The sequence below is a fragment of the Thrips palmi genome, unplaced genomic scaffold (genome assembly GCF_012932325.1).
Source record: "Thrips palmi isolate BJ-2018 unplaced genomic scaffold, TpBJ-2018v1 HiC_scaffold_15, whole genome shotgun sequence".
Lineage (NCBI taxonomy): Eukaryota > Metazoa > Arthropoda > Insecta > Thysanoptera > Thripidae > Thrips > Thrips palmi.
Window position 1 is genome coordinate 1,215,004 of NW_023144624.1, and position 13,079 is coordinate 1,228,082.

Here is a 13,079-nt window from a genome sequence, read left to right on the forward strand (position 1 = left end):
TGCTGTTCTTTTTCAAGTGTCCGGTTGTTGTACCTAGGTATGATCGACTTTTCGATTGCAGCTCGAATTTCGCTTATCGAATCAAGGTGATCAACACCACAAAGTTTTTCTTTTTTTTTTCAGTATACTTTGCTACTCTTTCGAAAATCCTCGTTGTTTGGCCACCTGTTGGGGAAGACCTGGCGAGACCTGGTCGTCGCCACATGCACCGCCTGCACTAATTGGCGCGAGGGCGTCGCCGGGCAGCCGCGCCTGGGAACGGCCACGGCCCGGCCCCGCCATGGCCCCGCCGACGAAACGCCGACGACCGCGGACCGCGCCCGCCTGCCGCGCCGCTACGGCCACAAGTACGCAGTGTAGCATCCACGCGGCGCGGCGGCGCGGCGGCGCGGCGGAGCGACCCCTCGGGCTGTTCACACAAAGTTGGGCGGCGTCGGCGCACCTTTCTCAGCGGTCTCGAGTCTCCTGCAGTGCTGCGGCAATCCGGCCGCCGTCGCCGTCCTCGGCCTCGTCCTGGGCTGCTGTTTAAAACCGGCGCTCGTCCTCTCCTTCCCACGCAGTGCTTTGGTCACTCTGTCTCCCTCGCACCTCCTCGAAATCCGCTGGCCAGTGCCGCTGCCGCTGTTGCCGCTGGCCCCGTCCTGGCTTGTGGCGACGGCCCGCTCCCCGAGCGCGTGGCGCGACCCAACGTGTCAACGACGTCAACGACGTCAACGTGCCCCCGGGTCGTCACTGACCCAGACACTCGGCCAGGGCCTGGCCGCCAGGCCGCTGGAGTTGGCCAGCCCGGCCTGATCCGGCCCAGCCCGCCATCCGCCGCGGCCATACAGCCGACAGATTCCGAGAGTCGTTTTCGTCGCTCTGTCTCTCTCGCACCTGCACGGTACGCCCCACAAGTGCGAGAGAGACGGGGAGACTCTCGGCTTCAGGTCCTATCCCATCCGATTCAACGACCTCCCGCCGGGCTTGCCGCCGGACTCGCCTCGCCGCGACGCCGAGGAGAGGGGCGGGGCGGGGCGGGGCGGGGCGGGGCCAAGGGCGGGGCGGCCGGCCCGGCCCCGGGGGCCGCGACGTCGCGACTATCAAGAGCGGCAACTCTTCCTCTTCCCCGTCCCTCCCCGCCGCTCCTGGGCAGGTAGTGCAGTCGGCAAGCAAGCACCGTTACTGTACAGCGCGAGGCCCTCCTGTCCGACCAGTCCGCCCCCCTTCCTCTTTCCACCTTTCGCCCGAAGTGAGACGAAACAACGGCGGGCGTGTAAACGAATTTAGGGGCCCCACTCGGCTAGAGTTGCCTCTCTGACTTCATACCAAGCTGCTCTCCCCCGGCCCGGCGTGCTCCGCGTGCTCCGCGTGCTCAAGGCGCTCCGGTCTTCAGTGCGTCGCACCAGTGCTTCGGTGACACAGACTCCAGAGCCTAACGCTTCGCTTATCATTTCGTTTTAATTTTTTCCGAAAGGCGGTCATTGTTCCCACCTCCCGCTGAGGACCGAACCTGGGCCACCTGGGCCACCTGGGCCGCGAAACGCGACGCCGGGCCGTGACCGCCGCGACCCGCGACCGCGCGACGCCGCCACAGCTTCCCTCGGCTCGGCTCGGCTCGGCTCGGCTGGACTCGGCTCTTCACCGAACAGGTGCCGCCAGCCGCCAGGCAGGCAGCCAGCCTGCGTTGCGGCCATGCTGTACCGCAGTGCACGCCGCTCCGGCGGGTTGCCTACCCTCCGGCTGACAGGCGCTCTCGCTCGCTCCGCTAGGTCTGCTGCGCGCGACTCACTCCGCACCTCGAAAAAGGAGCGGCAAAAACGGCGCCGACGGATCTGCCCACGACAGCGGCAGAAGCAGCAGCAGCAATTTGATTCCGAGAAGTGCTTTCGGCGCCCCCATTCGCTCGCACCCGTTCGCTCCATGAGTGCGAGAGAGACGGAGCCACGCGCCCAAGAAGCACTGTTTGGGATGAGAAGACTGATTCCCAGAGCCGTTATGTCTCTCTCACGCCAATGCAGGGCGGCTCGTGAGTGCGAGAGAGACAGAACGACTGCCAGTGTGCTGCAGGCCGCGGCATGCGCACCCTTGCAGGGCGCTCGTCCCGTTCGCGTCGAAGCGCCCCAACTTTGTCGCGCCATAAACGTATCGCACCTGCCTGTCGGCGGCCTCGACGGTGGCCTCGACGGCGGCGGCCCGGCGCCCTATCAAAGCCAAACTTTGGCCGCGTTGTCCTTTGCGGCCCGCAGCGCCCTGACAGCGTGGTGCCGCCTAGTGCCGCCGGGTGCCGCCTGCGCCGCGCTCGCCCGCCGCCACCGCGGTTGTTTTCAAAAAGAGTTTCGCTTTATCTGATGGAATTTGACATTGCGCCGCGTGGCGCGCTTCCCCTGCCGACGCGCCGACTTGCTGACGTGCACCAGGTGGCCGTGGCGAGGGGTGGCGTGGCGTGGTGAGGCGTGGCGTGGCGTGGCGAGGGGTGGCGTGGCGTGGCGAGGGGTGGCGTGGCGTGGCGAGGGGTGGCGTGGCGTGGCGTGGTGAGGCGTGGCGTGGCGAGGGGTGGCGTGGCGTGGCGTGGTGAGGCGTGGCGTGGCGTGGCGTGGCGTGGCGTGGCGAGGCGCCTCGCATGCCGGGCGCCGGAAGGCGGGAAGCAGGGTGATTCCGCGCGTTGCGGCCGACGGTCGATCTCTCTCGCTCCTCTACGGGACGTCTCGTGAGCGTGCGAGAGAGACGGGCTGAGGGCCGCACTGCCGCACTGCAGACCGCGGCCACGATCCGCCCCACCGCCAACGCCTCACGGCGACAGAAAAGATTCCCTAAACAAGCAAACAAAAAAGAAATGAAGCAGTTTGGAGTCAGTTGCGGCGCGGGGTGGTGGTGCTGTTGCCTCTTTGTCGCTCTTTCCCTCCACTTCCCTCCCTCCCTCTTCCGAGCGAGGATAAAAGTAAAATCAGAGCGAATAGTAAAATTCCATTGGGCTCGGGCCACGTGTTTTATCGTGATTGTTTTTTTGTGAGTTTTTTCGCCAGACCGATGATGAGAGGCGGGGGAGGGGGCGCGTCTCGAGTGGGGGATGAGACGGGGATGCGGCGCTGGAGGAGGAGCCCAGTCCCGGCATCGGCGAGCGAAATCGACTTAAATTGCCTTGTTTGCCGATCTGGCGCGGCCGGTGATGAAGGGGTGCTTGTTGTTCGGAACGAGACGAGCTGGTGCGATGCTGCGCACTGCTGTGCTGTGCCGGGGCGGGAGACGAGGTGAGAGTCTCCACGCCAACTACCCAGCCAGCCTTCCAGTCGCCTTCCAGTCGCCTTCCAGCCACCCCGACGGCGGAAAGGAAAGAATACTCCTCGCGAGAGTCCTGGAGTCCTGGAGCCGCCTCCATTATTAATATCGCCCTGGCTGGAATAAAAGGACAAAGGCCAGGCGGCCAGGCAGGCAGGCAGCCTCCCCTTCCCACGACTGATGATGATGGCGGGGCACGGCCGGGCCGCGAGCCGCTCGGCTCATTTTCGACATGGAATGCGTTGTCGTGTCCGTGGCGTCCGTCGCACTGCAGACTGCGGAGCGGACTGCCGCACTGGAAAAACAACAGCAGGTCTAACTGTCGGCGTCGCGACGGCCTGGCGGGCTGGCGGGCTGGCGGGCTGGCGGGCTGACGGCCTGACAGTCCGACGGACCGCAATGCCCGCCGCAGCCCGCAGCGCCGGCCTGGCCCGGCCCGGCCCGGCCACTGGCACACTTCGCCAAATGACTCCAAAGTCGCCGCCGAGGCCATTCATTGCCATTCATGCTCAAAGCCGCCATTCTGTAACGCAAACCGGACTCGTTTCAAGTTTAGCCGGCTTAGCGGCAGGGCCGGCAGGGCCGAGCCGCCCAAAGGGCACCCATTTTCCGTCTCTGCTCCATTTTAATCCCCCCATCCTTTTTTGTTTTCCCTTTTCGCTCTCTCGTTGTTGACTTTGAAGCCCAGCGAGACGGAATGTTTCATGACGTTTTCTACCAACATCATGTACTGTATAGAAACAAAAACAAATATGAGCGTAACTCCAGGCACGCGCTTGTTCTCCTGCTCTGGGTGCCGCGTGGGCCCCGGCCGGGCCGTGGGCTCGCAAGAGAGCCACCGCTCGCATCGACTCTTTCCACTGTTTTGGCGGTGGTGTGGTGGTGTCGGGGAACGGCGGGGAACCCCAGCGCGCTCGGGTCTCGGGCCGGCCGGGCCTCGGGCCGCACTCCACAAGTTGCTGCAAGTCGCTGCTTCGCTGCAAGCGAGCACGCGAGCAACTTGCCCTCTCACCCCGCGCCGCGCCGCCCCGCGCCGCTGTTTGCCTCTTTCAGGACAATTACCTCGGCCCGATTCATTTACACAGGGGCGTGGCGGGGCGCGGCGGGCGTGGGGCGTGGGGCCCCTTCCCCTTCCCCAACAAGGTGATGGGATTAGAGGGATTAGGGGACTTTCGTTTTCGTGAGTCGCACACGGCACACGGCAGTCCGTCCGGCAGTGGCAGTCGAGGACTCGGTCGAGGGTCCAAAGGTGCGTGCACCGGGGGCTGTCGCTGTCCCTTTCTCTCTCTCGTATCTACCTGGCCCCGCACTGCCCGGCACTGCCCCGCACCTCCTTTCCGCTAGAGTCTGACTCCGTCGTCCGTCGTCGCTCTGTCTCTCTCGCACTGATGGGGCGTGCCGTTGAGGTGCGAGAGAGACAGAGCATCGTGAGCAAGCGTGAGCGGCCGGCCGGCTAGCCGTGCCGTTTGCCGTATGCCGTGTCACCGGCCTCTCTGTTTGGCTCTGCTCGTCCCTGTCCCTGTGGTCCCTGTCCCTCCGCTGGACCGCTGGACGGCCGGCCGGCCGGCCGGGTCACCTCGCCTCACCTCGCTTTGGTTTCGCCAATCAGTCTGCAGTCTGCATAGCACCGCAGCGCGACGCAGAGCGACGCAGCGCCGACCGACGCACGGAGCCAGAGTGTCTCCGGCAAGCACAGCCTCCCCGACGGCGACGGCTACGCGCGCGATCGTCCGGAGAGCCGCCGAGCGCCACCCAGTGTAGTGCCCGTAGTGCCGCATGCGAGTCTCGTCGTCTCGTCTTCTCGTCTTCCGCTCCACTGGCAGCCCGAGCGTGACCAAGGTCCGTCACGCCCCCGTCACGCCCCCGTCACGCTGCCGTCACGGCGTGCTGGCGCCGCGTCGTGCCGCTGTCGTGTGACGACGCCGACGACGCGTTGACGCTGCGATCGCCGGCGTCGCCATGTCAGAGGGCGGGGCGGCGGGGGCGGCCCGTCACGGCCGCGGAGCAGCAGAACGCGCGGGAGTTCGCTCGGTGTGCCGTGCGTTGTCGTTTTTCATTTTTCATGAGAGTAAAACTTGTGTTTTTGCTTGTGTGTCCGACAGAGAGGCGCCGCACGTGAGGGCGCCCAGGCGTGCCCAGGGTGGCCACAGCGAGGCAGCGCGGCAGCCGCACGCCCCCGGCACGGCCAGCAGCACGGCTGCGTGAGCCTGGCGTCAGCCCGCAGGGAAGTCCCGCCATGGCCCGGAAACCAGAAGGGTAAGTGACACCGGCAGCTCCGCCAGCACCGCCGGCGGGGCTGGCCGATTTCGCAGAGTGCTTTCGTCGCGCTGTTTCTCACGCACATCACGGGGAATCGCCAACCTCGCGTAGGGGTTCGAGAAAGACGGAGCACCTTCGGGGGCAGCCTTGGGGACCGCCATGGCCACCTGCCGTCTGATTCTGAAAAGGCCTTTCGTCGCGGTCTCGCCCTCTGGCACTCGTGGGGCGTCCCACACAAGGTGCAATAAAGAGAGAGAGAGCGACGAAACTTTTTTTCGGAATCATGAGCCAGCAGTCGCGCTCGTCGCGTCGTCGCCGCCCTGTCATTGGCAGTCACTAGAGTGAGGAAAGGGCGTGCACTGTCAATCGCACTCGCCCGCGAGTCGGCCCCAATCAGTCCTGCGAGTCCCGTCAGGCCGTCAGGCCGTCAGGGCGCTGGGACGTCGGGAGGACATTAGTCCTGAGGGAGAACCGGCTGCCCCAGGACCCTCGGGGCCTGTCCGGCCGTCCGCCCGCGTCCGGCGGGGGACGGGGACAAGGCACAAGCGGGACAACCTTTAGCGCACCTTGGGCACGGTAATCCTATTACGGCGCCCCTCAAGTGGCCCTCCAGACTCCAGCTGCCCAGTGGCTGTCCAGCGGCCAGTACGCAGTACGGCACCGCCACGGCCGGCCAGGGACCGAGACCGAACCGGGCCGGGCAGGGGGCAGCCCCAGGCCCCGGACAAACACGACGGGGACGGCCAAGCTCGCGGGGCACTTATTGACCACGAGAGGCTCAGGAGTTGTTTTATCTCGAGTTTTCCGATTTCCCCCCCTGTTCTTTTCCATGCTGCGGTTTGTTGGGTGGGAGGCTACCCCACAATTCACACCGCTAAAAGCCAACATTTGTAGCCCTCCCCTGCCCGCTGCTCCACGCCCTGCATCATGTTTTATCCTAGCCTCCCCCCTCCCTTCCCCCACCCCCACCCATGCCACGCCCCGCCTCGAGGACCAAACTCGCTCGCGACTAAATAATAGATAGCGCAGCAGGGGTCGGCCTGGCCTGGCTCTAGGCTGTAGTAGCGGTGCTGGAGCGGTGCTGGAGCCGTGTCGTGGGTGGGTCGCGGCGTGGCGCCCCGCGCCACCCTCCAGCGGAAAGAGCACTGCACATATCGCACTACCTGGGGCCGACCCGCCCGCCCCGCCCGCCCCGCCCGCGCAAACACGGAAACAACATTCGTAGTTAATTACTGATATCAAGTCCCGAGAGGCGGGCCAGAGTGGTACATAGATATCGGGGTGGGTGTGCCCCCCCCCCTCCCCTTCCTCAGTGGCTGGCTGGATCCCCCAACCCTTCACCTGTCCGAACGCGGATTCTCGTCCCCCCTCCCCCGCACCACCGTACGGGTTGTGGGTGCCGCGTTGCCGCGGCGCCCTTTGCCGCCGGCAAGTTGCTCCAGAACATGTTGAGCACTGCGGTCTCCCGGTGTTGCCCCTGCCTCTGGCTGCCTCTGGCTGCCCCTATGTGCCGCGCCGGTCCCGGTCCCCCTGTCGTCGGCCGCCCGCCCCCTCGCCCCGCCCTGCCCCGCAGCCCCGCAGCCCCGGGGCCACTCACGGTCAGTCCGCCCGTGCGTCCGTCCCCCTGGCTGACCCTGCGACGGGACCCCCCGTGACCATTTGACCCCAGCCGTTAGCTCGGGGCCGTCGAGGCCAGGCCAGTGGCGCCCCCTGCCCTTTTATCAACTTTTGCTATCTATATTCCCCCGGCAGCGCGGTGCCGCGGTGCGGCCCCTCCACCCCATCCCTTGCCGCTCCCTCTCCCCCAACCCCTGGCGTTGGCCCGTTGGCCCGTTGGCTCGGACGGGACCTAAACCCAATATCGAAGATCCCATACACGCTGCGGTGGTGGAATACAGTGGCGGGGCACGCGGCAGTGGCTCTGATTTATTTTCAATGAGGTCTGCCCTTGTTGCAGGGAGGAGCTCTGCCCCGGGGAGCTCCCCGACGGCCCCGTCGGCGAGGGGTCGCGCCGCGAGGGCGCCGACGACGTCGAGCAGCCCAGCGCGCCGACGCTGGAGGACGCCGAAGTGAACCTGACGCCCACGACGCTGGAGGAAGCCTTGAGGACGATCAAGAAGTTGCGGGACGGGCAGGGCGGCACGCCCGGCGCCAAGCCCAGCAAGACGGCGCAGCAGCTGCTCCAGTGGAGGCGGCGCGCCCTGGCCTACGAGGAGACCATCAGCCGGCTGGCTCGCGCCAACCAGGAGCAGATGAGCATGCTGTCGGGCCAGCTGATGCTGCTCAAGGCTCGGCTGGTCCGCAAGCAGAAGGACATCGGCAAGATGCTGGTGCAGAGGGAGGCCGTGATCCAGCGCCAGCAGCGCACCATTCACCTCCTGCAGTCCCGGCTGCAGGAAGCAGGTAAGGATCCAGGCCTCGGGACTGGGCGTGTTCGGGCGGCGACAGTTCCTGGACTTAATTTGGATTCTGATTCAGGAGTGGACGCTGCCGCCGACCTAGACTCCCCGACGGGGGAGACGAATCTCGACTCTCTGAACGACAGCGATTCCGCCGTCATCATGGAGGACGGCCCGGGCTCCGACCACGAGCACTCCGTGTACCCGAGATTCAGGTGAGAGGCGCAGCCGGCGCAGGGCTGCGACCCGTGGTTTGATTCCGAGCTGGTTTTGTCTGTCTCTCGCGCGCATGGAGCGTTCCACATGGGTGTGAGCGAGACAGGGTGCCGAGGAGGTGTATACTAACTTTACCGGTCGGCCTGCAGGCACTACGGCGAGGGCGGCGTGACGGTGGCGCGCAGCGTGTCGGACGCCGTCGAGTCCCCCACCGCCAAGTGGCGCCAGCAGCAATTCCAGTCGCAGCCGCAGCGGGGCAACGGCTTCAACTTCCTGCGCCGGCCGGAGGTGCTGGAGACCGTGTACTCGGTGGAGGAGGACGGCGAGGGCGAAGGCGGCACCGCCAACGGCACCGCCAACGCCGCGGCGGCTGGCGGCTCGTCGACGGCGTCCGCGCCTGGCAGCGAGGTCGGCGAGTACGTCATCCTGCAGGAGCGCGCCAGCAGCCAGCCGCACTCCAGACGTGAGTACAGACACCCTCCGAGCCGCCTCTCTGGTCGACGGCGACCTCGCCCCCCGCAACCTAACGCCTCCTTCCCTCTGCCCACAGGCACAAGCAGCCAGAGCTACAAGGGCGACTCCAACTCCTCCATCGACGACACCCCGTCCGTGGACGACTCGTCCTGCTCCACCATGTCCGCGGCCACCGGCAGGCAGTGGGGCCCTTGCCCCGGGTCGCCCGGCGTGGGCTGCCCGGTGTACGGCAGCCTGGAGGTGCTGACGGAACCCTGCGACCTGGCCGTGGCTCGGGTGGCGCCGAACGGAGGGCCCAACCACGTCACCACCTACAACAGGGTCATGTCGAACCACCGCTCCGTCACCAAGCCGAAGGACGTCAAGTACAAGCGTATTAACAAAGCCAAGTCCAAGAGCCTGGAGGAGCTGCGGGGGCGTCTGCGGAACTGGGTGGACAGGGGCATTTCCTCCAATAATAAGTTTATCAGCCTGGACCAGTCGTACGCGTAGCGCTGCTCTGCCGCGCTGAGCGCTACGAGCCAGGCTCTTTCTTGATCTCTTCCCCACGCGAGCCGCGCCGCCGCGCCGCCGCGCCGCGTGCTTAGTCAAAGACTCCTAGTGGGGACACTATTTTCAAATTTGACGGGTGCAACGCTCCACGTCACTGTTGTCGTCTCTTTCTACTTGTACATTGCGGCGGGTGTCACGGCTTTAGTTTATATGCAAAGCGTTTGTGCATTCTGTGTATTCGTTCGAGAGAACGACGGAGAGAAAGCGGTTTGAGCTTTTTCTCAGCTTTTTAGGCCAAGTTGCCTGATTTTATTAAATGACATGAGAGAGCTTCTCTGGTAAGTCTCTGTGACTGGCAGACTTGAAAATCTAGTCACTTTGTTCATAAACTTACTTATTATATAAAAATGTTTGAATATTAGAAAAGAATTACTTCTTGCTGCTTAGGGACGTGATGTATAAGGTCTTCTTGTTGTGCAGATCAAATGTGCTGTGTAAAACAAAGAAAGTAATAAAGAAAATGTCAAGAAGATTGGACTTGTGAGAATAATCTAGACTGTCGATTGTGATGAGCTGTGCTCTCTATCACTCATTATGATCACATACTGTGAATAATCTCAATAAATCGCTTACATAAACAATCAGATATTTATTGGTTAAAACAAACCCATTTCCAAATAATTTCTTCTAATTTAAAAAAAAAAATAACTTGTTTGAAGCAAGGTAAAGACAAGTTTTTGCCAGGTTGAAACACTGAGAAAAGAAACAGGACTTAAAATTTATTGAAATGATACCTCAATACACAGTACTATTGCACAGTTCCTGAACTTCTATCGTTTTACACAATTGTACAACTGTTAACACTATCTACAAATGCACTTCAGAAACCGCCTCTGTCTAGATACCAAAAATTCAGAAGGCACTAGTAACGAAGATGGGGTTTCTCCTTCATAATGTACCTGAAGGAAAAAATATGGCCAATCAATACAGAGTAGACAAGGACTGTAGGTTTTAAACTCAAATTGAGTAAAACCTTGCGATACTATAGGAAATGCACTGGAAACACTTACTTGTCTAATTTCTCCCATATAACCATGAGAGCAGCTCTGTCTAAATGTCTCTTAGTTCTCGACAGGTGCACCACATGTACAGCCCACCGTCCAACATTCGCATCAAGTTTCATTTCGTCATACTTCAAGTGAAAAGCACAGACTGAGAAAAAAAACAACCAGTCAGCAAACAGAAAAAAAAAACCATGAACCTTTACTTGTCAAACATAATACTCACTTTTAGAGAAAATTTCAGTTGGATTTCCATCCCACGGCCAACCCTTGAACTGCCAGGCAGGTCCCATTACAAACACAGCAACAACTCTCTCCCAATCAGCATGGTTCAGTTTGCTGGGATTATCTACGATTCGATAAGGAACTGTAAGACCACCTTCCTTCCGCCGCTGGAGTAAAATTTCATTGTCTCTCTTCGCACCTTGAGCTTTCTTTTCATCAGTGCTAACAAATCTGTAAGGCCAAAAAAAAAAAAAAAAGGAATAAAAAATGGATTAATTTAAATTAAAGTTTTTAAACCCTTGATGAAAAAACGCCTTCTATTCAGTGAACTTACTTCAGATCTTGCAAAATATCACGGGCGTTGTACATTGTTATAAGGGATGTGTTTGCTGCTGGAATGATAATTATGGGCGTTCTTGATGGTCGTTTGTTGGTTGAAATAGGGCTCATAGATCCTACTCTTGGCTGGTGAACAAACAACAGATTATTAATACAGCAGAGCAATCAATCAATCAAAATAAAAACAAAAATTCAAATAACATACTTGCGCTTGAGGTGCAGGCATCGGGTTTGGTTGAGGTGTGGGCTTTTTGGGCTGTGTCCCTTCAGTCACAGACTTCAGTGTCATACCATGATAAGTTCCCATGGTATCAATTTTAAAGCCCTCAGTTTCTGTTGGAATAAGATTGAATATTTATTTGGTGTTCAAAAATGAAGGTAGAGATAAACAAGACTCAGAAGAGTATGATGATGCACATACCTTCCTTTTGCCGGATAAATCTTTCCTGATCGTAACGGTTGTACATAGTAGGTTGAGGCACTGTTCGCATTGGGGTAGCTCTGGGAGTGATTGCTGGTGTGGGTTGAGGAGGTCGATTTCTTCCCTCTTCACGGGCTTTGATAGAAGTAAGTATTGCTAATATATTTTTAGCAAAAATCTGTAAAAGTGGCACAAAGAGTGTCATTCAGGAGACTATTACTAACGTAACTGAAGATTTCAGCCACAGGAATGTTGTTACCTTTCCTGTACTTTGCAGGATGGTAGTTCTCGTCCGCCACTGCCTCTCTCTTGACAAAATATCTTTGGTAACGTCCACATCAAAATCAAGCATTCCCCTTAAATCTGAACCCAGGCCTGGTTCATCAGTACCTTTGATGGTTGTTCGTTTTTTAGCAAGACGTTTGGCTTTGATAGCAGCAATTTTTTCAACTGACATAGCTTCGGATAGAGATCTGAGACAAATTTAGAAGAGTTATTTATTTGCATTCATTATTGTTTATTTTATTATTTACTGTGAACCAATTTCATACTTAATATTGTCGATGGTAACAGATGCCTCCTTAGGGGCATCCAAACGAGCTGCAAGTTGCTCCTTGACTCTCTGCACCTGCAGGTCTTCAAGACGGGGTTTCTTTGCTACCGTTTCAATACTTTCAGTTTCTGCTGTGCGTTTGACTTGAGTAGGGATCTCAAGAGGAGCTGACTTATCAATACTAGCTGCTGTGGCTGTTTCCCCATTAAGATATGCCAACAGATCCTTACGATCAGGACGTCGCACAACTGGAATATTTTCAGCCTACACAATACAGAAAGGATTGCAATGATGAGTTTTGAAAAACAGAGCGTTAAGAACAACAAGAGCGAAAATAAATCATACTTACAGCAGCTTGTCGGACATAGACAGGATGAGTGAGTCCAACATTTTTAAGCAGAAATAGTAGACATTCCAGAGTGTAATATTCTTTCGGTGCTCCATCCTTTCCGGACCTGAATATGCAGAAAACCAATAAAACATGACTGATAAAACAGAAAATTGAAATGAAATTTCTGGCCATATTGCAGGTGCAATAAATTTAATCGTTGTCCTTGGCACTTGACAGCTTGCCAAGAAAAAGGTGTCTCTGAGGAACCATATTGAAGTAAATGTCCATTCACACTAAAAAAAGGGTGAGTAACAAAAAATGAAAATCGAAAACCCGTTGCTGCAACTGAACAATTGAGTATAAGAAGAGCAGGTTTCTTCCATGGACAATTTCAAAAAATGACACTTGAATGAATGATAGGAAGAGGTTATACAGCACAGTAGTAAAATTGACCCACTTATAGGTAAAGATTGTTTTGAAAAACATGACATTCCCAAACTAGGAAACAAACAGCTTCTAAAACAGAAGTTACCATTGGAAAAAATATAAATAAATAGGAAGACCTGTCCAAAAATAAAACACATACCCCCACATCAAGTAGTTTGTCTTCACATTTTTCGGCCAAGAGAACTCTCCAAATATGATTTGGCTTTCTCTTTCGATTATTTCCTTCTTGTTCACATTGTATTGCCTCAATAAACTCAGTGGATCCGCCATCGTGACCCGGAATAAGTAGACAGATTTCTAAAATTATGTTCACTACTCTTCTTAAATGGCCTCCGTGTGTGTGTTTCTGTTGACGGCTTTTTGCGGGGTCTAGCGGGGGGAGGAGGGGGTGGAATTCAAACCTAAACAAAAGGATTGGCAAGGCGGTGGCCAACACTACCATCACCGATCCTCCACCAGAAAATTTCCCACTCCCCTATTTTGGCAGAAGCAACAGCACGAGCTGAAAGATACCTATACCAAAAATAAAATTTCCGGATTGAACCAAAGAAAACCCTATTCAGTGCACGTTTTCTTCTACACATACTCAAAATCTTTTTGGTTG

At 57.9% G+C, this 13,079-nt stretch overlaps 2 protein-coding genes across 3 annotated transcripts in view; one reads left to right on the forward strand and one right to left on the reverse strand.

Annotated features, from left to right (window-relative positions):
• LOC117640987 overlaps window positions 1-9,739 on the forward strand; it is a 36,128-nt gene extending 26,389 nt beyond the window's left edge. The window contains exons 1-6 of one of the 2 annotated variants that reach the window (XM_034378064.1): window positions 4,778-5,097; window positions 5,361-5,514; window positions 7,475-7,920; window positions 7,996-8,131; window positions 8,282-8,595; window positions 8,683-9,739. In XM_034378064.1, the coding sequence (XP_034233955.1) occupies window positions 5,495-5,514; window positions 7,475-7,920; window positions 7,996-8,131; window positions 8,282-8,595; window positions 8,683-9,098 (1,332 nt within the window). In that variant the 5' untranslated portion in view covers window positions 4,778-5,097; window positions 5,361-5,494 and the 3' untranslated portion in view covers window positions 9,099-9,739. Of the gene's footprint in view, window positions 1-4,777; window positions 5,098-5,360; window positions 5,515-7,474; window positions 7,921-7,995; window positions 8,132-8,281; window positions 8,596-8,682 lie in introns of those variants that run through there. The other variant, XM_034378065.1, reaches the window with a different exon arrangement.
• A 117-nt stretch (window positions 9,740-9,856) lies between these two features.
• Window positions 9,857-12,745, reverse strand: LOC117640986 (parafibromin). Its single transcript, XM_034378063.1, has 10 exons — window positions 12,615-12,745; window positions 12,047-12,152; window positions 11,696-11,961; window positions 11,404-11,617; window positions 11,145-11,322; window positions 10,929-11,056; window positions 10,719-10,849; window positions 10,386-10,615; window positions 10,169-10,310; window positions 9,857-10,057 (listed from the first exon to the last, which is right to left on the reverse strand). Exons 1-10 carry the CDS (start codon window positions 12,743-12,745, stop codon window positions 10,021-10,023), a joined length of 1,563 nt encoding a protein of 520 aa, XP_034233954.1. The 3' UTR covers window positions 9,857-10,020.
• Window positions 12,746-13,079: the final 334 nt, after the last annotated feature.